This window comes from Megalobrama amblycephala, linkage group LG2 (assembly GCF_018812025.1).
Source record: "Megalobrama amblycephala isolate DHTTF-2021 linkage group LG2, ASM1881202v1, whole genome shotgun sequence".
Taxonomy (NCBI): Eukaryota; Metazoa; Chordata; class Actinopteri; order Cypriniformes; family Xenocyprididae; genus Megalobrama; species Megalobrama amblycephala.
Window position 1 is genome coordinate 49,535,939 of NC_063045.1, and position 25,432 is coordinate 49,561,370.

Genomic DNA, 25,432 nt, shown 5'->3' on the forward strand with positions numbered 1-25,432 from the left:
AATTACAACATCATGGCTGCGTAGAAGGATCCGGGTACTGAAATGGCCAGCCTGCAGTCCAGATCTTTCACCCATAGAAAACATTTGGCGCTTCATAAAGAGGAAGATGCAATAAAGAAGTCCTAAGACAGTTGAGCAACTAGAAGCCTGTATTAGACAAGAATGGGACAATATTCCTATTCCGAAACTTGGGCAACTTGTCTCCTCAGTCCCCAGACGTTTGCAGACTGTTATAAAAAGAAGAGGGGATGCCACACAGTGGTAAACATGGCCTTGTCCCAACTTTTTTGAGATGTGTTGATGCCATGAAATTTAAAATCAACTTCTTTTTCACTTAAAATGATACATTTTCTCAGTTTAAACATTTGATATGTCATCTATGTTGTATTCTGAATAAAATATTGAAATTTGAAACTTCCACATCATTGCATTCTGTTTTTATTCACAATTTGTACAGTGTCCCAACTTTTTTGGAATCGGTTTTGTAGAAAAAATATTTTAAGTAAAAAATACACAAAGCGCATGCCTGTCATCGTCCTCAGCCAGTGCCACTTTCTCAAAGTGAACGTGCAGCCGGTGGCCCTCAGGGGCCTCCAGTACCCAGTGACACGTCAGATTGTTGCTGTAGTTTCCAGGAAACCCCGGAGAGACAATACGACCCTGAGTGGCATTTCTCATCGTCCCCCCACAAGCAACTAGGCATGAAAGACAAAAAGAAAGAGAGAGAGAAAAACTGCTGTGAATTTGCTGCATTCAATTCCCTACATTTTCATTATGCATGGCACAGATTTCCAACAGACTGCCAAAAATTAATGAGACTAATGAAAAGGCATAACATGGGTGCATTTAAATGAAATAAAACACAAGTCATCATATTTTATGTGGAGAAATTTTGAGGCAGTACATGCAGGCGTAATGTTAGTTTGTCCTCCCATACCTTGACACCTGGGCTCTCTGCCACTCCAGTAGGGAGTGGTGGCATTTCGGCACGTGAGGGAGGCGGGGCCCTGGAGCTGATAGCCATTCAGACAGGAGAAATAGGCCACGCCCCCAACCTGAAGACCAGTGACTGATACTTCACCATTATCAGGGGCCAGCGGGGATACACAACTCAGAGCAAAGGCTGAAGAGAGAAAGAGAAACAGAAATACACGGCAGATGACTGTCAGCTGGCAGATTCTAAAAAAAAAAGAAACTTAATTGATCATGATTTAAATAAGCACAAAGTATATCATCATCATAATCACCATCAAAGAAAAAAAAAAAATTTGTTAAGGCAAAATTGGCTAAGTTGAGGCAAATTAAGTTTCTCTCTCTCTCTCTCTCTCTCTCTCTCTCTCTCTATATATATATATATATATATATATATATATATACTGAAAAATAAAACATGTATGTGTATCACATGAGACCCATTTATAAATACTTCAACTTTTATTTTGGTAAACCATTCAAAAACAATAAAACATTTTTACTGAAAATTGAATTTTTAACATTTAAAGGCACAATATGTAAGATTTTTGGATTAAATATCCCAAAAAACACTAGAACAATGTTATATATTTTGTTGATTTGTCTAAGAATGTTTAAATGCAGAGAAATTATCAATTTTTACCAGGACACGGACCGTGTCCGTGTGTCGCCTATCAATGACATCATACCCGCGTTACCCTCGATTTCCAGTTTTATTTTGTAGAAACCATGGAAACATCAAAGACGCTTTAATATATTATGTGTTTTATTAGACAGGTGAGCAACAGTTTGGAAGGATACATTCATTGACAAAAAACTAATCATTGTTATATAGCTCAACACAGTAAGTCTTATTGTTTACATCTTGTTTTCTTGATTTACCGCGAGTACCATGTTTTACCATGCCTAATATAAATCTAGCTTACTGCAGTGTGTAACAAGTGTCTCATAGCAGCTGCCGAGCGCATGCAGAGTAGCATTATAACAACTTTCAACACACAAATGTATGTTATAAGATAAACAGCGCTGCGTTACCCCACATACGCTTGACTGGAAGAAGCGGAATCGGCGACTGTGGCATAATAAAAGTCGGCCCTGCTCTGCAGTAACATTAATAATCTCATTCATGAACACAATTTCTGCATGAGTCCCATCCCGATTCTTTTTTCACCGGCTGTAGACGTGAAGACACCACCTTCCATGATTCCGCGAAATCAAGGCATCATCAAGCTACCCCTTTGTTTTGAATAAGCGACCTCTAGTGGCGAAAATTTACAAATTGTGCTGTTAATGGCATTTTTAACTGAAGCAATTTACAGTGCATTTAAGATACACATTACATCACTATGTGTGTTTAATACTTTTATTGTAATACTTTTATGAATGAATACTTTTATTCATTAAGGACATATTAAATAAAATTCTATTCTTCAGTTTCTACAAAAATATTAAGCAGCACAACTGCTTTCAACACTGATAATAATAAGAAATGTTTTTAAGCAGCAAATCAGCATATGATTTATGAAGGATCATGTGACTCTGAAGACTGGAGAAAATTTTTGCATCACAGGAATAAACCATTTTAAAAAGAGGTCTTTCACCAAGTACTGCCTGTATAATTAACTGCCCCATATACTTTTAGCTGAAGGTGGCTGAAATTGTTTGCTAGAAATAGGCAGACACAGAAAAACATTGCTGTCACACTGTGAGTATCAGTTCTGTGACGTTTGACCTCTACTTCAGCACTTACATTTAATGGTATTTTTATCTGAAGCAACTTACAGCAACTGAGCTACAGGAACATTAAGGTCAGCAAACAGACAGAAAGTAATGCTTAATCCTGACCCAGACTTCTTTCATCTGTCACTAAACCGTTCAGGTGCTGGTTAAATGTGTGGAAGCAACATTTGATGTCCAGCCGATCTCGCCAGCTGTGAATAACAGACCCTGCTGTCTCTGTTTCCATGGCGATTAATGTTCTATAATGCCCAGTTGTTTAGTTATTATTAATAATGACTCAGTTCAAGCACAGCAGGGCAGATTCGTTGCTTAAGGGTTATGACCAACAGATGCCAGGGCTTTATCTAACACTAATCCAATCTGTCTATCAACGGAAAGAGAGCCACTGACAGACGTTTCCATACAATGGAAAGGGAATTAAAATGGCAGAACAAAAGCGTTCAGGGTCAGTCTACACAAAGAAACATAATGGATCATGATTTAAATAAGTACAAAAGTATATCATCAAGAAAATATTACTTTTGCAAAGAATCTTTAGTGTCTTTAGAGTCTGAATATCAAATAAATATAATATTAAATAATATAATAATATTTTTTTTCTTATGCATTTATTAAAAAATAACAAATATCACAAAGATCTGCTTAGTATAAGCATATAATAATATCTTAACAACAATAATATCTAAAACAAATCTAATTTGCAGAGAAACAGGGGTGTCTGCACTGAAAATGACTTGATTTAAATATCCCAGTACTATTTCAACAGCAAGCACACTGGATAGATTAGTTCGCATTGAAATACCGCATGCATAAGTAAATTCACCACTTAATTGCTTCATTCTGCAAGATGTTGTGTGCAAAATACTGGCCAAAGAGCATCATATCATGGGGAGGTCATCATATGCCGAATGGTTCATTAATTTAACCACTTTTGCGAGTGCTCTTCATGGTCTCTGAGCTGCATCTCTCTGCCTTTATTGAGCCTTTGACCATCTGAACAGAGCATTTAACCCCAGCACATAAATATCAATAGAGCACAGTGATGCATTATAGCTCTCTCTCATTTAATCTCTCTCTAGGAGAAACGCTATTGATCTCTGTTTAGCAGCAGGAGCGGAGTTCACGTGTGCTTTTAAATGCATTTAAACTCGACAGGCAATTGGCCAGCAACTCCATCGGTGGTGCCTGCCAAACCTCGAAGATGACTACAAAAAATGGTTTGATAGATTATATATAGTCTGTTTTTTTTTTTGTTTAAAAAGAAAAAAAGAAATTAATATTTTTATTCAGCAAGGACACAAGGATTATTATTAGCTATGCAGTGTTCAAAAGTACATAAGACCTTTGTATCTCTAGCCGGGCTGCTTCCATGAAAGATGTCTCGCTGACAGTGATGTCTCTGAGTGCTGCCCATATAACAATACTGTCTCTCTGAATGAGCTGTCTGCCCGAAAATGAATGTCTAGTGCATTAGGACATTTCTTTGCCCATACAGACACACACATCCAAACAGACAGTCGCTGTCTCTCTCCTCTGGAAAACAACCTCAACATGTTAACACTGAGGAGTACCATCAGTATCAAACCCATGAAGGACTCCAGCATGAGAGATGTGTTTTATTCCTGGGACTTATTTCCAAGACATTATACTATAAACCAATTTATTGTTCTGTACACAAACCTGTAGCAAATTAATATTTTCACCTAATATAAAGGCAATAAATTAAAGGTGTCCTTGATTATGATTTCAGTTTTTTGAACTTTAGTTAGTGTGTAATGTTGCTGTTTGAACAGACAACATCTGCAAAGTTAGTTCAATGCAAAGGGAGATATTTTCTTTTACAGAAATCGCTTTTTAAAGACTACAACAAATGGCTGGTAGGGACTACAATGAGCTTCTTCCTGGGTTCTTGTCATCACAAACCCCAAATTTTACATAAACCCTGCCCTCGGGATCACGCAACAAAGGGGGTGAGACCATTTTGGGCTGCTTTTGAGAAAAGGAAGAGTTGTTGTTGTTGCCATGCCGTCATTTTACGCCGGACTGCTTCACAAACGAGGGTCAATTCAACGCTGGATTTGCATATAAGAACAACATGACGGCACATGCTAGTCGATGAGTTGAATCAACTCCACAGCAACTACATAAATTTATCCACTAACCATTCAGAAATGTCAAGTTGCATTCTAAATGTTGTAACTTCTTCCTGAGTCTCTCCATCAGTGACTGACTCTGGTTTGAACAATGTAAGGCTGGACATCCTTACTGACAATTATTATTTTGGGTGTGTGAGATTCTCCAGCTTTGTTGTTGTTGAGCAACCAAAGCATGAGCTGTTAAAGCTCCGCCCTCTTTTGGAAAGAGGGCCGGGAGCAGCAGCTCATTTGCATTTAAAGGGACGTGTTTTTGCTCACATCCAAATAGGGGCAAATTTGACAAGCTATAATAAATGATCTGTTGGGTATTTTGAGCTGAAACTTCACAGACACATCTTGGGGAAACTTATCTTGTAAAAGAAGCATTAACCTTTAACACTATTAGCATAAAAATAAAGAAGGTTTCACAACAGTGCGCTGGTACCTCTATACCGCAGAAGTAATAAGCCAGGGCGAGCGGGCCATTCACTGCTGAACCGTACTGAGATCTGGTTACTAGAGCTCCGTATCACCAGACCTCTGGATAACACTGAGTTGTTGGCCAGGATGGAGGTCACAGGTCCACCCAGATCCTCCAGAACCGCCTCCATTCCATCATCCAAACTCGCGTTCAGCACCTGCATCAAGAGCAGAATCAGATCAGAATCTATGCCTTGATATTCCACACTTACATGATTCCATCTGTGTAGATACCTTCTAGAATCAGCTCAACTGAAAGTGTCTTTTGCAAGCACTTCAGTGGGTCCCGAATTTAGAAGTGTATATCAGGATCCTCTGATCGGTTTCTGTGTGTGTGTCCCTGAGATAAGCATATTGACCAGTGTTGTGTGCAGCTCTGTGCTGGTGTGAAGTGTTGAGCTGTCCAGTCGTATCAGAGCTAATACTGATACTGATACACACACTGATATGTTTACAAACCGCTGTGAGATTAGCAGAGGAGCTACACAGGTGAAACAGGTTTCTTGTTGGTTTGCAAACATTCATTCACTTAATACTTAATGAGTATTTGTATTTAAGATACACAGTATTTGGAGTAATAGATATCTGGGGGAAAACAAATGCATTTACTTCCCTCTGTAGTTTGTTGGAAAAAAGGTGCCATCATTTAAGATATGAACAGAACAGATGGGCTAAACAGAAATAAATTATTTGAAAATGTTGTTAAAGGGTTAGTTTACCCAAAAATTAAAATTCTGTCATTTATTACTCACCCTCATGCCGTTCGACACCTGTAAGACCTTCGTTAATCTTCGGAACACAAATTAAGATATTTTAGTTGAAATTCGATGGCTCAGTGAGGCCTCCATAGGGAGCAATGACGCTTCCTCTCTCAAGATCCATTAATGTACTAAAAACATATTTAAATCGGTTCATGTGAGTACAGTGGTTCAATATTAATATTATAAAGTGACGAGAATATTTTTGGTGAACCAAAAAAACAAAATAATGACTTATTTAGTGATGGCCGATTTCAAAACACTGCTTCATGAAGCTTTGGAGTGTTATGAATCAGTGTGTCGAATCATGATTCAGATCGCGTGTCAAACCGCCAAACTGCTGAAATCATGTGACTTTGGCGCTCCGAACAGCTGATTTGACACACTGATTCATTATGCTCCGAAGCTTCCTGAAGAAGTGTTTTGAAATTGAAACCGTTATTTTGGTTTTTTTGGCGCACCAAAAATATTCTCGTCGCTTTATAATATTAATATTGAACCACTGTACTCACATGAACTGATTTAAATATGTTTTTAGTACATTAATGGATCTTGAGAGAGGAAATGTCATTGCTCCCTATGCAGGCCTCACTGAGACATCAGATTTCAAGTAAAATATCTTAATTTGTGTTCTGAAGATGAACGAAGGTCTTACGGGTGTGGAACGGCATGAGGGTAAGTAGCTAATAAATGACAGAATTTTCATTTTTGGGTAAACTAACCCTTTAAAATAATTTTCAATAACTTTTCACAGTCCTTTAAGTAAAGATTAAATAAAAATACTAAATAAACAAAAATGTTTTATTTATTCATTCAAAAATGATTCAGGAATCGGACCACACCGGTCGCGCTGTATTGTTTTGATTCTCTGAAAAGAATCGGCTCATATGAATCTTTCGTCCTGGAACCGGAAAAAACTGTTCTGATTCACTAAAAAGAAACCGGCTCAGGGGACTCTGGGGAGTCATTCGTTCTGGAATCAGATCACACTGATGTTTCGTGCTGGCGTTGCTGCTGTACTTTAGTAGTAGTTTCGCATTACCGGAAGAATGCATGTTTGAGAACCGTTAACAGAAAGAAAAAAATCAATCGGTTCGGGTATTTTTTAAAGGTGAAACTTGGTTTTCAACCATAATGGGGATGAATTGCAGGTAATTTTGACACCAGCGACAAACTGTAATTATTTCTGGTTGCCATTGTGTTGAAAGAAACAGTATAGAAAATCCATTTAAAGAGACATACTGGCACTGGGTGGCTTCAGACAAAACGTTTACACAGACCTTCTTCATTTATGTGTACAAATGAAGCGAAAAAATGATCATTTGACAGAGGGTGAAGGAGCTGATACCCGTAACAAATTTGCATACATGCATGATAAATTTAGGTTCATACTGTATTTCCAAAGTCTTTGCTTTTCCCTTTCCCTTGTGATGTGTCTCTAAGACACTGAGAGGAATAACTGTCCCTGACACTCTTTTGCTTTATATCTCCCTACTTTTTATGACACCTTTCAGAGGTGAAAATATTATTAGCTGACAGCAATCTCTCCAACTGAGACCTTGACTGAAAAACTCATTTCAGATGTGGCGGCAAGACCATGAAACTCTCCTTGGGTTCAAGTGGCTCAGTCCTTTCTGTGAATATTAGCTAATGTGCTCTGCCATAATTTGTGCTTCTTAAACTCAAAACCCAACCGAACAAGTACAAAGGCCTTCATTTCCATAAACCGAGTCTAAAATTGTGTCATCAGATGTTTGGTTGAGGCTCCCTGACCCCTGAGCTGGGTAGAGTTAGCAGGGCAGTGTGTATGGAATAATATGAGCGGTGTCATGGTCAACAGGTCGACAAGCAATTAAAATGAAATGGTGTTGAGAATCTTAATGATTTGTGGCCTTTCACAGGACCTTTGTAGACTCCAGCAGACCAGTTTATGGAAAGTTAATGAGGGTCTAGCCGACAGAGCTCTGGACCCTGGAGAGATGGCAGTGTGAATACAAGGTACCTCTAATTACAGCTCAACTAAAGGCCAATTCACACCGCACCGATAGAAGCCAGACAAACGGCAACGAACACTTCGATCTGCGTTTGTCAGGTTGTGGAATGTCTGAGAAGTGATGCACTGTAATCCGGTGATTGTTGCCGTTGGTCGGGGTCAGTCGGTGCAGTGTAAATTGACCTTAAATCTCCAATTTCACTACTAAACACTGTCCACTCATTTATCAGCACACAAACATTGATTAGATCACAAACTGCTAAACAGTCTGTGAAAGAGTACATACAGTATAATGGATTTTGAGGGAAGCTGACTCGCGTACTTTAGGATCTGTTTCCACAAAGGCCTATCACAGCAAAATGGCTGTGAATCAAATGCAACCATAATGGTTGATGGGCCAAAATGGTTGATGGAAGCTATAAAATGTTGTCACATAATTCATAGCAATAAAACACATAAAACAGGTGAAAATGCACCTCTGTTGGCTTTTTCCATATGTAATTAAATTTAGTTCCATTAACGGTTCTTGCATATGCATTCTTCCACTGATGCAGGCAGAAAACCTCTGACAATATGATACTGACAGGGTTTCCTACACTACTATTCAGAGACAACGCACCACCTCAAATACAGCGCGAAACATAGCAACCGGTGTAATCGAATTCCCGGAAGTTGGACTACTCTTTTTTTCCAGTAAATTAAACACATAAATGGCTTACTACTTATGTTGTTCATCAGAGTCACTCGTGTAGTTAATGACCGTTTGCTCATATGGAAGCAAGTTGTTAATGATACACATGATTTCTGCATAAAAATAAATTAATGAATTTTTGTTACATATGGTTAAGGCCAATTGCTAGATCTACAAGACTTGATTGGTTGGAACCCACAACCTTTTAGTTAGCTGTGCAGATCTTTAACCACTAGGCTATACCACCCATGTTACCAAAGGCCTATTCTTTCTATCTGTCACACTACAGTGTCAGAACACCTACAGTTATAGATATTCTAACATCTAAACAGTCACTATCCAAAACAAAATTCTAAAACTCTGAGGAATCTGCAGAAAAATACATCAATATTCAAACAAACATGCAGCCAGTGTGCCCTTAGCATCCCCCTCAGGGCAAAACCACTGGCTTTAAATTGGCCACCTGGAGAATGACAAATGTCAGGAAAGAGCAATTATTTTTAAGAAGTCTTGTTTTTGCAGGAAATCAAAAAGCAAACAGATTATCAGAACTTGCTAAGTTTGTTGGATACATCTAGCAAACAATTCATTTTTAGACTCAATATAATATCCTCAAAAACAAAAACTTCAAAAACATTTTGATAATTGTCTTCACCGGATGAAACATCACATCAAAAATGTCAAAAAAGTCAAGTAAGCGTCACATATATGATTCAGCACAGAATAGAGTCGCCCTCGTCCTGTTCCTTAAAGAAAACCAACATATCCAATCTACTGTAGGGCCTTTTAGAAGGAAATGATGTTTCATATGACAGAGCAGCTGTGCTGCAGTAAAACACACTGATACACGAACATGACTATCCTCCTGGAACTCCATACGGAAACTTTCACAACTTCAGACTGGAGGCCTTTAATAATGCCTGAGAGAGAGTTGGCAGCATCTGTCTGCGTGTCTCTAAAACTTTTACGTGCAATGTTCTGTCTCCTCACAATCAGTTTTTAAATGTGCTTCTCTCTGTTCTGATCAATCCAAAATTAGAGGTCTGAGAAATCTCAGTGCTGTGTCGATTGAGCCGTATCGAGTTGGATGGCTGACAGAAACGATAACAAGTTCCACCTGATTGCATGAAACGCAGTGTCTGTGGTGCTTCATTTGCTCAAAATGAATGGTTTGTTTCTCTCTTGGCTTGAGTAATGAAGTAAGATATTTGCTAAATCCTTTTTTTAACTAGTGCTTTCTACCGAGAACTATTTAGAAAAACACATAGTTTTCCTCTGGTGTTCATAATGATAAACGTTCATCAAGTATTTTGCACTTAATGTCTTAACTAAAATATTATTGATTTTTTTTCTTTTATTAAATAATTTAACTGTGCTATTTCTTAACTTTTGTATTCTCAATTTTATTGTACACATTCAAGCACTATCTATAGCAATTTTTATTGTGATTGCAGTGCCCTGTTTGCAGTTGACAGGCCACTCTAACCATCCTTGCAATTTAAGAAGTCAAATATTTATCTCATAACCATGTAGATATGCAGAAGAGGAATATCTTGTCTTACTGAGCCTGCAGGGACAGGCTGGGACTTTTTAATCTCTGTGTGTACACTTATGAAATTTCAATGTTAAGTGAAGAGGAGATGGAAATGACACTCTGTTGCCCTTGAGAGACAAAGATGTGTGTGAGAGACTCTTCTCCTAATCTGCATATGATAAAAGCTTTGGATGAAAAAGTACTGACCTGAATCTCAACACCATAACCCAGATATACCGTAACCAGGCAGGTGCAATGCATGTGGGAATCAAATGAGACATCCAGAGGGAGCTCTATATAACCCTCAGCCTCTGTGAAGTTCATATCGCAGTGAGCTGGAAAAAGAAAGACAGAGCGAGAGAAAGAGCATCATTTTAAACAATTGCCCCTTTTACAGCTGTCTTATGTTTGGTTGGCTGTGCACTAATCCTTCATTAGCTCTGATGCCTGTGCCTCTGTGTATTATATATATATATATATATATATGTGTATTCTTTAATATCCATCCATCCATCTATCCATATATCCATCCATCAATCTATCCATATATATATGCATCCATCCATTCATCCATCTCTCTGTCCATATATATATCCATCTATGTCCATATATATGCATCCATCCATTCATCCATCCATCCATATATTGCATCCATCCATCCATCCATCCATCCGTCATATATATCTATCCATTGATCCATTCCTCCAAATATTGCATCCATCATCCATATATTGCATCCATCCATCCATCTATCCATATATATATATGCATCCATCCATTCATCCATCTCTCTGTCCATATATATATATATATATACATCCATCCATCTATGTCCATATATATGCATCCATCCATCCATATATTGCATTCATCCATCCATCCATCCATCTGTCCTTATATATGCATCCATCCGTCCATCTATTGCATCCATCATCCATCCATCCATCTGTCCGTCCATATATATCTATCCATTCATCCATTCCTCCAAATATTGCATCCATCCATCCATCCATCCATCCATCCATCCATCCATCCATCCATCCATCCGTCATATATATCTATCCATTGATCCATTCCTCCAAATATTGCATCCATCATCCATATATTGCATCCATATATATATATATATATATATATATATATATATATATATATATATATATGCATCCATCCATTCATCCATCTCTCTGTCCATATATATATATATCCATCCATCCATCTATGTCCATATATATGCATCCATCCATCATCTGTCCTTATATATATGCATCCATCCGTCCATCTATTGCATCCATCCATCCATCCGTCCATCTATATCTATCCATTCATCCATTCCTCCAAATATTGCATCCATCATCCATATATTGCATCCATCTATCTATCATCCATCTATCCATCCATATACATGCATCCATCCATCCATATATATGCATCCAAACTTCATCCATCTATTCCATCCATCCATCTATTGTATCCATCCATCCATCCATATTTATGCATCCATCCATCCATCCATCCATCCATCCATCATCCATATATACAGTATATATTTCTATCCATTCCATTCGTCCAAATATTGCATTTATCCGTCCATATATTGCATCCATCCATCCATCTATATATAAATGCATCCATCTATCTATCTATCCATCCATCCATCCGTCCATATATATTCATCCATGCATCCAGCCATCCGTCTATATCCATCCATCCATCCATCCATCCATCCGATCCACATCCATCCATCTCCATCAATCATAAATGTACCTGAATATGTCTCAGACGAGTATCCTGATGTGGTTTTCCCTTCTGGCCTTTGTGGTTCTTTCTTAGGTGAAGTTGACAGAAACAGTGGTGGCAAAGTAGTTTTCTTGTCAGAGGCTTTCTTTGTTGTTGTGGTGAGAGTTGTTATTTGACTGGTGCTTGTGGGAGTGCTGGTTGGAACGGTGGGGTTTGTGAGAGGTTGAGAGGCGACTGCTATCTTCTCTGATGTTCTACTACGGATTTTGCTGGGTTTTCTTTGTTCAACAGATGTTGGCGCAGTCATGGTCAATGTGGTCGCAAGGTCAGAGAAGACTGCTGAATCCTCCTGAGGCACCAGAAGTGAATGTTCAGTGTTAGATGTAGAGGTAGAGACTGTTGGCACGGTGTGTGGTGCCTCTTTAAAAAACTGCTGATCTCCCTCAAAGCTCTTGGTCAGCAGAGCTGAGTGGAGTTTAAGCAGTCTTAGGTTGGGAAGGATTGGTACTGCATCTGTTGTGAGCTGCTGGATGTCAGTTGGTGGCTCCTGTTTACTGGTGAAAGGGTCAAACTCTTTCTCTGATTCTGACTCTCCTCCTCTCCCAGTTTGTATGGTTCCATCTTCTGAAAAGTCCAAACAGATTGAAAATTAGTAAGGGCTTTTAAAAAGGGCCCCACAGACCACCAATGGCCCTGGAAAATTTGAAAGATTTGTTAATATATTTGTTATTTTTTTATATATATATTGCTTATTCCACAATTACTTAATGCTTGATGCTCTTCAGATGCTGTAATTGTACATAAAGTTGTGACACTATTTGATTATTCTATTTTTAAGCATATTAATGCAGTGCTTCCCTGCAAAGTAAATATTTTATAGTTTAAGAGTGACACAAGCGGTTCAATATTGCTGTGATCTTTAGTACTGAAGAACAGCAGCATCTTTCAGGGAAAAGAAATTGTGAGGCAATTACAGAACGTCTTTCATCTCAAGATTAACACACCTCACTAGACAGAAGAGCTCTCAGAAGGGTTCAGTGAGAGAGAGAGCTGTATAATAACAGCCGGCACTTCAGGCCTGAAAGTCTCAACAAATGTTTATGATCAGAAACTGTAATCAGAAAGACAGACTTAATTTCCCTCTAAGAGGAAGTGAGTCATTTAAATGTCATTCAGACACAAATATTCTTAAAAGCATGTCTAATAAAAATATAAAAAGTCCAGTTTAATCAAAAACAGTCATTATGGGAATGTCAAGGGACTGTTTTTGATCAATCTTTGGTTATTAAATGCGTCATGCCATTCAAACTGCATTTGTTTCCTCATTTTGAACTTCCAAAATCCAAACAAAATGTAGCATGAGAACTCTAAATTGAGAACCCAAATTACCTTTTTTTTCTGTGGGATATAAAAGTTAGTTATTATCAAAATGTCAAATCTGTTCTTTTCCATACATTGAAAATGCCTAGTAATCACTGGCTAATTGTAATATAATTGTAATTGCCACAGTTTTCCACCAATGAATATTTCTCAGGGAAGGTTTATTGTTGAAAGTCAATTTCAGTATAGGAACATACATTAAAGTCAAGTCTACAAAAAAGCTATCGAACATTTCCAATCACTGCACATGTTGGCATCTCTCTGCTTGTCTTATTGAGATATTTGTAATATTTCACTGAGGTGTGAAGGAAATCCTTTTATTTTCCTGCTACCGATCAAAAAACAACAACAACAACAACAAAAAAACCTGTTCGTGCGACATCGCTGTGCTGAAAACAACATCTGGAGTTGTGTTTTATCTGTCAAGAAGTGCTTCCATTATTGAGACGTGTAAGGGTAACGCTGCACTGAACTGCTGTCAGATCATCTGTCTTTTTATAATCATTCCTACAGGATTACGGCAGCTCTCCACTGGGACGTTAACAATGTCTGGCTTGAGGAAAATTCAACCGCGGATGTACAGTCTCCCTCTAATACAAACACATACACTGATACCTTGATTCAGCTTCTTTTAATTGTGTTTTCAAGTCTTAGGGACCAATTTTCAACTAAAAACGGAAAACGTTTTATGCATTTTGACCGTTCATTTACACGGCAGCGGCGTTGTGGGGACATGTAAACCCAAACTTTTCAAAGTGCAAGTTGATACCGTTAAATGATACCGTTATTGTCTCCATGTAAACAATGAAAACGGTGACGTCATGCACATGCGTATTATGTGTTCAATCTATAGGTGCGTAGTATTTCTTTATGAAGTGACATCGCCAACTACTGGCCTGGCAGCATAATACAATCATTTTCACAGTTCCACATGAACAAGGATCATTTTGACAACGTTGCTGTCTGTACGCGAAAAACGCAAAGAAAAAACGTTTCCGTTTTTAGTACATCGTTGTCTTAAAGGTACCCTTAAAGGGATAGTTCACTCAAAAAATTTAACTTCTGTTATCATTTTTTTTTTTTTTTTGATTTTCAACCCTAGCTCTCAAATCTCAAAATCCTCCTTTTAATGTTCCACATGAAGAAAGAAAATCATATGGGGTTTGGAACAACATGAAGGAGAGTAAATGATGACAGATTTTTATTTTTAAAATGCTTTGTGGCAAACAGAGACAATCATCACTGTTTATTATCATAGAACATACATCTCATGAACGGCTTCAAAACAAATCCTAAGCAGACTGTGAACCCCAGAAGAGCAGATACCTCTGAGACTTACTGTTATTTCTGCGTTCAAACAGCATGAGATCGTGAGTGTATGTTTTACTCCCTAATTAGGGAACTGGATGACAGTGTGTTCTAACAGGATGTAGCTTGGCGACACAATGAAGACAGTAAGAGATAAAAAGAGCATCACCGACACAGACTGTAAATGGGGGACGGATCCTAAAGGGATCAGAGATTTGTAGACGGCTTCTGGAGACCAGCGCACAGTCAAACTCTCAGCGGGAGCTACAGCTCTGCTTTATTATTGGATGTAATCCAATGAACATTGGTGGAAGGCTGAATGAGGATAATCAGTTGTGGATTGTAATTGTTTTGTTGGTGGAAAATGATGTTAGAGACCAGAAAGCTGAAATGAAATCTCCATTGGGCGCATCTCTGGATGTTTCTTTGTCTTACTGGTTTCTGTACTTGTTTAAATCTTTATCTAGTATCACAAATGGAGTTGCTGAACACCAGCTTGGCGACCCACTTAAGGCTGTCCACACACTTGAAGATTTTAAGCCGATTTGCACCCTTGAATGATGGGGGGGGGGGCGTGGCCCGATTCGAGGCTTGTCGCAAAGATTTTTTGTCCAAAAAATCCTCTATTGTGTGGTGTCATTATGATTATTTAACTGCTCCCGATTGAGACAGAGCATCTCCGATCTCAAATCGTAAATATCAAACATGTACACTGCATTCCAAATTATTATGCAAGTGACATATCATTAAGATTTCAGTAGAATAAACATTCAGATTTTAGTTTTTCTAAGAAAATGCTTGTTTGTTTATTTATCCATGTCTTTTTAAATAACTGGTATCAATCTCAGACAAAATAATTTGCCAGGTCTATGGAAACCCTACTTAGAGGTTGTTCCACATTATTAAGCAAGTCACAGTTCTCATGAAATATGGGGAGGAAGAAAGATCTTTCTGAAGATGAAAAGCATGAAATGAAGCAATTTTGTGCAAAAGGCATGAAAACAACTAATATTGTGTGAAACTGAATGGAGATTATCAAATTATCATAAGATTTGTGAGTGATTTAGAGCACAGCAGAACTCGGTCAGATAAAGGCTTATTAAGGAAAGTTCCTGTCAAAAAACTTTTAATTGCATTAAAAGGGCAGCTAGAAAAAAAAAGCCAGTGTTGAGCAGCAAACAGGTATTTGAAGCTCCTGGTGTCTCTGGAGTCTTGAGAAGCTCTCCATGCAGGCTGGCAGTTGTGCGTAAAGATGCATTTTAGCCACTCCAAACCAAACCTCACAAAGAGAAACATTTACAGTGGGTTTAGAAATACATGAAGACTCATTTTTAAATAGTTTTATTCACTGACTAATGCCGTACTACAATGGATGGTCTAAATGGATGGATTTCTGGATGGTTGGTGAATGGCCACCACGTTCCAACAAGACTGCGATGTCAGCAGGGAGCTGGCGGGTGATGATTTGGGCTGGAATATTGGGAAGTGAGATGGAAGGTCCCTTTAGGTTCTTTGAGGGTATTAAAATGACTTTTGCAAGATATGTGGAGTTCATAATTGGCCATTTTCTGTTATGGTATAAAAAAGAGGATAGTGCCTTCTGAAATACAATGCACTATGCACTATCCCATGCTGCAAAAAAACACCACAGCAATAAAACTGTTTGAAAATGTATTTCTACACTCACTGTAAATGTTTCTCTTTGTGAGGTTTGGTTTGGAGTGGCTAAAATGCATCTTTACGCACAACTGCCAGCCTGAATGGAGAGCTTCTTGAGACTCCAGAGACACCAGCAGCTTCAAATACCTGTTTGCTGCTCAACACTGGCTTTTTTTTATAGCTGCCCTTTTAATACAATACATTTTTTGACAGGAACTTTCCTTAATAAGCCTTTATCTGACCGAGTTCTGCTGTTCTCTAAATCACTCACAAATCTTATGATAATTTAATAATCTCCATTTAGTTTCCACACAGTATTAGTTGTTTTCATGCCTTTTGCACAACATTGCACCATTTCATGCTTTTCATCTTCAGAAAGATCTTTCTTCCTCCTCATATTGCATGAGAACTGTGACTCGCTTAATAATGTGGAACAACCTCTAAGTAGGGTTTCCATAGACCTGGCAAATTATTTTGTCTGAGATTGATGCCAGTTATCTAAAAAGACATGGATAAATAAACAAACAAACAAACATTTTCTTAGAAAAACTAAAATCTGAATGGTTATTGTACTAAAATCTTACTGATATGTCACTTGCATAATAATTTGGAACGCAGTGTATGATATATATGACTCTTGATCATCTCTGACATGATACCCGCAGTAGCCAATGAGAGAGAACAAGCATCACCTATCGGATGTTGCGTGCTTCTTTAACTGAAACTTGGCAGCCACAAACATGCCACGAAAGTGGAGTATTGAGACTGAAGTTCACCCATAGTCCTTTTTTTTCTATTTTGTTTTTCACTGTGAAGCTGAACGCATGGCAGGAGAGCCTGCTGACGATTGTCCTCCATTTGTTTTTCTTCTCAAGTTTGATTTCGCAAGTCTCCGTGAAATCTCGTGTCACTGTGAAATCAGGCTTGTTCGAGAAGCATCGGCGCTGCACAACCTATTGGCGTATGACATCAAAGTACCGCGAGAGCTATTCAAAAGCATGAGTCGTATGCTCTCCAAATGCTCTCACGGTACTTTGATGTCATACGCCGATCGGTCTGCGCAGCACTGATGCATCTGAAACAAGCCTATCGTTCCTGCAGTCAACAGGTGTGTGGTCTTGCGGTCCGGTCGAATCATCTAGTGCATGCATTCAAAGGGTTATAATGCAAAAAATCAATTGAAACTGTCATTATGTCTGAGGTCTCCCACAGTTTTAAAATCGGTTAAGATTTGAAAATCGTCTAGTGTGTCCCAGGCCGTGTACTCCCACTAGGCGCTCTGAACCGTGACCGAGCGTGTTTGACCCCCAAAGCCCGATTCATTTGACTAGTGTGAACGCTCCGTACCGTGCCCGGGCGCGGTTCGTTTAGCCGTCCCTGGCCCGCTTGGAAGAGGTGGGCCAGAGCACGGTTCAGTTGGGCTTGGGCGCAGTACGCATATAGTGTGAGCGCTAACTATGCAGGAGCAAGGAACAGCTACTACTTTAGCGTGTGCTACTGTCATCATGACGATGGCAAACATCTACTTGGATAGTACACTTTTCAATTAATGTAATTAATTCAGGTGTATTTGGGTTTAGAAAGGGTCTGGTTCTCACCTTATTGATAAACAGAAATTGTAGTTTGTGCATAAAGCTGCAAATTCCTCCATTAACGTCAGCTGCTAATAATCCTCTGATACGTGCAAGTGAAAATCGCTGCACGGCATAAATGATAAATTTGTAAGGCAGTATCTTAGCGAAAGTGCTTTCTTCCTGTTTTCTTCCATACAAAAAGTTGCATTGTATATGACGTAAACATGCTCCGGCCGGGAACGTTAAAGGCAATGTGCCACATGCCATTCTATATACATTCTATATAACCAGTTGTTATCTTAATCTAAAACTATTAAAAATAGTTTATATTTTATAATAAAATAAAATGTAAGATGAAAAAAAAATGCCTTTGCAACTATCTGAAATAAATTAAGTACTATAATGACTAAAAACTAAAACTGAATGTTTTAACTTTTTTGACTTAAAAAATGTCTTAACTAAACTGAAATAAAAATAAATTAAAGCTATATATAAATATTTAAAAACAATAAAAACGACAACAGAAAATTGCTGAAACTTAATTAAAATGTAAACATAAAAATATATTGTATTGTAAACATATAAAAATGTAACTATTATGTTCTCCAAGAACATAAATCACAGATTAAATCTGGGTGCATAAACTGTTTAGAGGCCAACTGCTCACAAAAGCATCCTTTCATCCTCAAATCACTTTCCTGATATGATTGAAGTGTTAAAATAGCTGTAAATCAAGCACTGACCTCACAATTTCTCTCTTATTGAGAACAAACAGAGCACATGTCACTCCAGAGTGAATCCCATTTATCAAGATGACACTTTCTGTAATGGAAGTGTGATCAGATCATTCCAACGGCAATAAACAGCTGCTTCACAAAGCCACACAATGTCAGACCATCCAGTCAGATTAAACCAGAGGCTGTAGACAGTCATTAATCTCTAAAGAGGTAATTCAACTGTGTTTTATAGACTGTGACATGGAAAGACTAATCCCAGTGCACTTTTGCAAATAAGTTCATCCAAAAATAAAAATTCTGTTATCAATTACTCACCATTATATGGTTCCAAACCCGTAAGACTTTCGTTCATCTTCGGAACACAAATGAAGATACTTTTAATAAAATCTGAGTGATTTCTGTCCCTCCATTGACAGCTACGCAACGGCGCTTTGACGTTTCAAAAAGTTCATAAAGAGATCATAAAACTAATCCATATGAATTGAGTGGTTTAGTCTAAATTTTCTGAAGAGACTCGATCACTTTATATGATAAACAGTTAGAATTTAGGCATTTCTTTGTGTTTTGCAACAAGACTACAGTTAGGCTGTCCTACTCTCTGAAGCATCCAGCATGTTTTTTCCATCCAGTAAGAATCCCGCAGTAAGACGTAGAGAAGGCTGAGGTGTTTAAATAGTCTAAAATTGCTTTTATTCGCTTTGGCAGGCATGTGTCAGAGTGCAGCGTGCTGCGAGTCAACATGTCTAAAAACATAAACGGGCAAAACAAAGGTCCTACCTGCCCAACGGACATCAGCAGGAAACGCAATATTAGAGCTGACACTGATGGATGAAGCTCTCGGATCTTAAAAAGATAGAGAATGTTTGTGATTGTTTTGGTCCCAGGACAGACAGTGACCCTGAGATTTGAAATGGACCTTTACAGATAAGAAGTCATGCAGTTATTCCTATCTCCACTCTTTCATCAAACCTTTGTGCACCTTTAACTAAAATAAAGAACCATCTCAGCCTTAGCAGTTTCTGAATTCATTCTGTTGAAGTGTACTCATTTGTGTAATGAGAGTGCACTGTAAAACTCGATAAGTTCAGAATACTCAAAACAATTGAGGAAACTTGTTACTTCAAAACATTTAAGTAAACAAACAATTTTTTAAAGTTAGTAGAACAAGAACTTAAAATTTTTGTGACAAGTGGGGTGGGGCCAAGAGCCGTGGAAGCGGAGCAAGCCGGTGTGGTGCACAGGTGTCTCTCATTAACAATCACGTCACCGGCATCGTTCTCAGCCTCGCCCCACTCATCATGATGTTAATTACATACAGTTCATTTACATAAACATCACATTCAGATCTTCATGGTTAAATGTTAGATAGCAAATAACACATGCTATTATAACTATAAAAGAGAATGTCTTTTTATACTTGCATGTATATAATCAAACAACATACAGTTTGTGGTCTTAAAAGTTTTGTAGCCCATCCTCAACCTAACCACAGGCTCTACTCTTCACCACAATGGTAACCTACAAAATTAACATAACAAAACCCCCTGTAAATCCCAACATAACACAACATTAAACACTAACTTATGTCTCCCTATGTTAAAGGTGCCATCGAATGGAAAATTGAATTTACCTTGGCATAGTTGAATAACAAGAGTTTAGTACACGGAAAAGACATACAATGAGTTTCAAACTCCATTGCTTCCTCCTCCTTATGAAAATCTCATTTGTCAATCTCAGGCCTCCGAGGAACAGGCGAATCTCAACATAACACCGACTGTTACGTAACAGTCGGGATCATTAATATGTATGACCCCAATATTTGCATATGCCAGCTTATGTTCAAGGCATTAGACAAGGGCAGCCAGTATTAACATCTGGATCTGTGCACAGCTGAATCATCAGACTAGATAAGCAAGCAAGAACAATAGCGAAAAATGGCAGATGGAGCAATAATAACTGACATGATCCATGATAACATGATATTTTTAGTGATATTTGTAAATTGTCTATCTAAATGTTTCGTTAGCATGTTGCTAATGTACTGTTAAATGTGGTTAAAGTTACCATTGTTTCTTACTGTATTCACGGAGACAAGAGCCGTCGCTATTTTCATTTTTAAACACCTGCAGTCTGTATAATGCATAAACACAACTTCATTCTTTATAAATCTCTCCAACAGTGTGTAATGTTAGCCTTAGCCCATTAGCCACGGAGCACAGCCTCAAACTCATTCAGAATCAAATGTAAACATCCAAATAAATACTGTACTTACATGATCTGATGTATGCAGGCAGCATGCATGACGAACACTTTGTAAAAATCCATTTTGAGGGTTATATTAGCTGTGTGAACTTTGTTTATGCTGTTTAAGGCAAGCGCGAGCTCGGGGCGGGGAGCGTGAGGAATTAAAGGGGCCGCAGCCTGAATTGGTGCATTTCTAATTATGCCCCAAAATAGGCAGTTAAAAAAATTTATAAAAAAAAAATCTATGGGGTATTTTGAGTTGAAACTTCACAGACACATTCAGGGGACACCTTAGACTTATATTACATCTTGTAAAAAAACGTTCGATGGCACCTTTAATCTTGTGCAATGGCACCTTTAATCTTGTGCAAAAACACAAAATAACACTTAACTTCAACATTTATTTATACAGTCTGACACAAAGCATGCTGGGAATTAGAAATCTGCTGCAACTCAACTCAATCATATCAAGTTCAGCTTACTACAATGGAATTTTGAGTTCGCACAACTTTTTTCTGTTAAGTACAATGAACTTTCATTATTATTTGAGAGAAACAAATTAATTCCATTTAATTAATTTCACTGTTCGGTTTTACAGTGTGTAAGTATTTCTTTAGTGGACAGAAAACAAACTACTGAGCCGACAATATCGAATCAATCGATATTCCATTTCCCCTTGAGAATCAACTTGACCTTCCATTTCCAATTGGGACTAATATCAAGTGTGCTTTTTAACTTATGGAAGTCTTATCAAAATCATTTGTCAAAAATGATGACATTTTTATACTAATCATTTAAAATGAAATAAAGCTAAAATGAGTCTTTGACAACTTAATCATTAAGGATTCTATTTATTAACTATTATTTTTTATATTTATATAAAAGCATAATCTGTTTAAAACATTAATTGCTGCTTACTGCATACCATCTCACATACTATTAAAAACAATTATAGGCAGTATACTTTACATACATATATATATATATATATGTGTGTGTGTGTGTGTGTGCACGTTTTTGTGATTTATGAGGACACAAATTTGTATAATGACGTGGGTATTACACTGGTATTACGACGGAAACATGAAATATTTAAAATAGCTTTAAAAACATACTAAATGTTTTATTAAAAATGTAAAAATGCAGAATGTTTTCTGTGATGGGTAGGTTTAGGAGTAGGGGTAGTGTAGGGGGATAGAATGTACAGTTTGAACAGTATAAAAACCATTACGCCTATGGAATGTCCTCACTTTGATGGCAAAACAAACCTGTGTGTGTGTGTGTGTGTGTGTGTGTGTACTTGCATTCCAAACATAATTTCGATCACTGTTAAATAAGATCCCTAACTTCATTAAAGTGAATAGCACTAGGTGGAGAACTTTTTAAGTTTAAATTCTACAATAAACCAGTAAAAGTTGACTTATGCTTAGCAACAAACAAAGTAAAGCGTACTTGTGTAGGTGTTAGTGAACAGCATGTATCATTTACCGAGCTCATACATTAGCAGCTCTTCTCTGACACATACTGTAGCATAGCTGGGCGGAAAAAGTGTCGTTATACCTGAAAGCTCATGATTTAATTGTTGGCAGCTTGTGGAATATATTAAAGCGTGGACGTTCAGACAGCTTTCCACCCACATGAAGGAGAGGTCACTGCAATTCTGTCTTGCTGAAACCTGTTAAAAATGGGCTGTTTTCTGGACCTGAAAATGAAGGCTGGTATATAATGCTTGTTAATAATATTGTCTTACTGATTCTGCTGCCTGTATTATGTCATAGGTTGAATGATACCTGTCAAAGGAAAGTGAAATAAGATACACATGGTATGCTCTTACTGCACATTAACCAAATCACATTTCTTTTCACATGAAACAGTATAGCAACCGACATGTATCACTATATTTGGGCGTTTAAAGATTTTTTTATACATACATACATATATATATATATACATACATACATGTGTGTGTGTGTGTATATATATCATGGGCGTTTCCTCTGAGGAAGCAAGGGAGGCAGTACCTCCTCAAAAAAAAATAGGATGAAAAAATAATCCATATTACATATAAAACAACATAAATATTACAAATTATGACATTAAAAATTGCGCAAGTCACACGTATTTCTAAAGGAACACTGCCCAACAGCAACACCTGCAGGTAAAGTTACAGCAGGAGTCATGCCTCCCTTTCCACTCATAGAAAACCATAGAAAATCATCAGACCCCCGGCGTGCGGTGGGTTTTGTGGGGGGTAATTGAGAATGAATGGGGGAAAGTCACGTGAGAGGAGGCAATGTCTCCATCGCGCTATGATTGGATAATTGGTTAGAACTGGATATGATTGGTTTGTGCAATAAATCCCGCCTCTTGTTGACGTGTGCATTCCGCGCGTCAATTTGACTGAACAAATGATGGCGTCAATGGGAAGACTAATTGAAAAGTAAGTAAAAAGATCACCCAGTTAGATATCACTGCTATATGTCATGTCAAAATCAAACTTGAAATGGACTGAAAGCATGATGACTGCGTTTTTTTTAGTGCAATCAGCTTGGTGAAATTAAAAATACAATTCGTGTCTGTGACAGACGGTGTTTACGGAGCATTACTGATGATCCAAAATAGCCTAAGATGACAATCAAAAAGAAAAACATCAATACACAAATAAAATATATTGTTTAAATTATTATTGCCTTTAGTTATTATTTTGGAATGAATGTAAAAATGTAATGTTCATTTGACAAGGAAGATGTGTCAACGTTAAGAGTAATGCATGATTTTACATTGATTCATAAATAAATAAAAAATGTGCCTCCTCATTTCATATACAGGGAGTGCAGAATTATTAGGCAAGTTGATTTTCTGATCATATTTTTTTCCCAAGCACATTTTACCAATTCCAATCCACATCAATCTTAATAACTACTATTAATATTGTTTTTAATCATTTATAAGTGATATATAATTGTTCATGAAGGCTGGAAATGAAAAATGCCTTATATTCAGGTGTGCAGAATTATTAGGCAAGTTTTCTTTTACAGGCAAAATGAGCCAAAAAAGAGATTTAACTCAGACTGAAAAGTCAAAAATTATTAAATACTCATGAGAAGGACGCAATACTAATGCAATACTAGAAATTGCAAAGTTAAAGCATGACCAAGGGACAGCAAAATGCTCATTGGGTCAGCGGGGTCAGACAAAAACAGCTGGAAAAGAAAAGACACGTTAACAGCAAAATAATTAAGAATTAAGGTGAAGAATTAAGTGTGAAACCATCAGGAACCCTTTAGTCTCCAGCGCCACCATTTTCCAGAACTGCAACCTACCTGGAGTCTCCAGAAGTGCAAGGTGTTAGGATCTCAGAGACTTAGGTTAGCTAAAGAATCCTAAAAAATGACCCGCACTTGATAAGAATCACAAGCTGAAGTGTTATAAAATACATGAAGACTGGGTTTTTATAGGCCTTATAAACCGACAGCTTGAGAGTGACTCCTGAAGGACCAGCACCACATCCTCTTGTACCACTGTTTGAAGAATTTATCTTCCAGAATCTGGCAGTAAGGTGTTTGAGTTCACTTTTAGTCCATCTCTTATCCTGAAATGTCTGTCTTGCAGAGATGGACTAAAAATGATCTTCCAAAACTTACTGCCAGATTCTGGAAGATAAATTCTTCAAACAGTGGTACAAGAGGATGTGGTGCTGGTCCTTCAGGAGTCACTCTCAAGCTGTCGGTTTATAAGGCCTATAAAAACCCAGTCTTCATGTATTTTATAACACTTCAGCTTGTGATTCTTATCAAGTGCGGGTCATTTTTTAGGATTCTTTAGCTAACCTAAGTCTCTGAGATCCTAACACCTTGCACTTCTGGAGACTCCAGGTAGGTTGCAGTTCTGGAAAATGGTGGCGCTGGAGACTAAAGGGTTCCTGATGGTTTCACACTTAATTCTTCACCTTAATTCTTAATTATTTTGCTGTTAACGTGTCTTTTCTTTTCCAGCTGTTTTTGTATGACCCCGCTGACCCAATGAGCATTTTGCTGTCCCTTGGTCATGCTTTAACTTTGCAATTTCTAGTATTGCATTAGTATTGCGTCCTTCTCATGAGTATTTAATAATTTTTGACTTTTCAGTCTGAGTTAAATCTCTTTTTTGGCTCATTTTGCCTGTAAAAGAAAACTTGCCTAATAATTCTGCACACCTGAATATAAGGCATTTTTCATTTCCAGCCTTCATGAACAATTATATATCACTTATAAATGATTAAAAACAATATTAATAGTAGTTATTAAGATTGATGTGGATTGGAATTGGTAAAATGTGCTTGGGAAAAAAATATGATCAGAAAATCAACTTGCCTAATAATTCTGCACTCCCTGTATATATATATATATATATATATATATATATATATATATATATAAATATAATTGATATTATTGTTTATGTTGGTATATTATGTCATGAAGACATTACAGGCCATTCCAAATGAA

At 37.6% G+C, this 25,432-nt stretch overlaps 1 protein-coding gene across 1 annotated transcript in view; it reads right to left on the minus strand.

Annotated features, from left to right (window-relative positions):
- sez6a (seizure related 6 homolog a) overlaps positions 1-12,491 on the minus strand; it is a 28,248-nt gene extending 15,757 nt beyond the window's left edge. Inside the window, exons 1-5 of the mRNA XM_048180051.1 lie at positions 12,071-12,491; positions 10,511-10,638; positions 5,293-5,485; positions 938-1,123; positions 527-695 (exon numbers count right to left, since the gene is read on the minus strand). Coding sequence (XP_048036008.1) covers positions 527-695; positions 938-1,123; positions 5,293-5,485; positions 10,511-10,638; positions 12,071-12,350 — 956 coding nt within the window. The 5' untranslated portion in view covers positions 12,351-12,491. The remainder of the gene's footprint in view (positions 1-526; positions 696-937; positions 1,124-5,292; positions 5,486-10,510; positions 10,639-12,070) is intronic.
- Between the last annotated feature and the right edge of the window lie 12,941 nt (positions 12,492-25,432).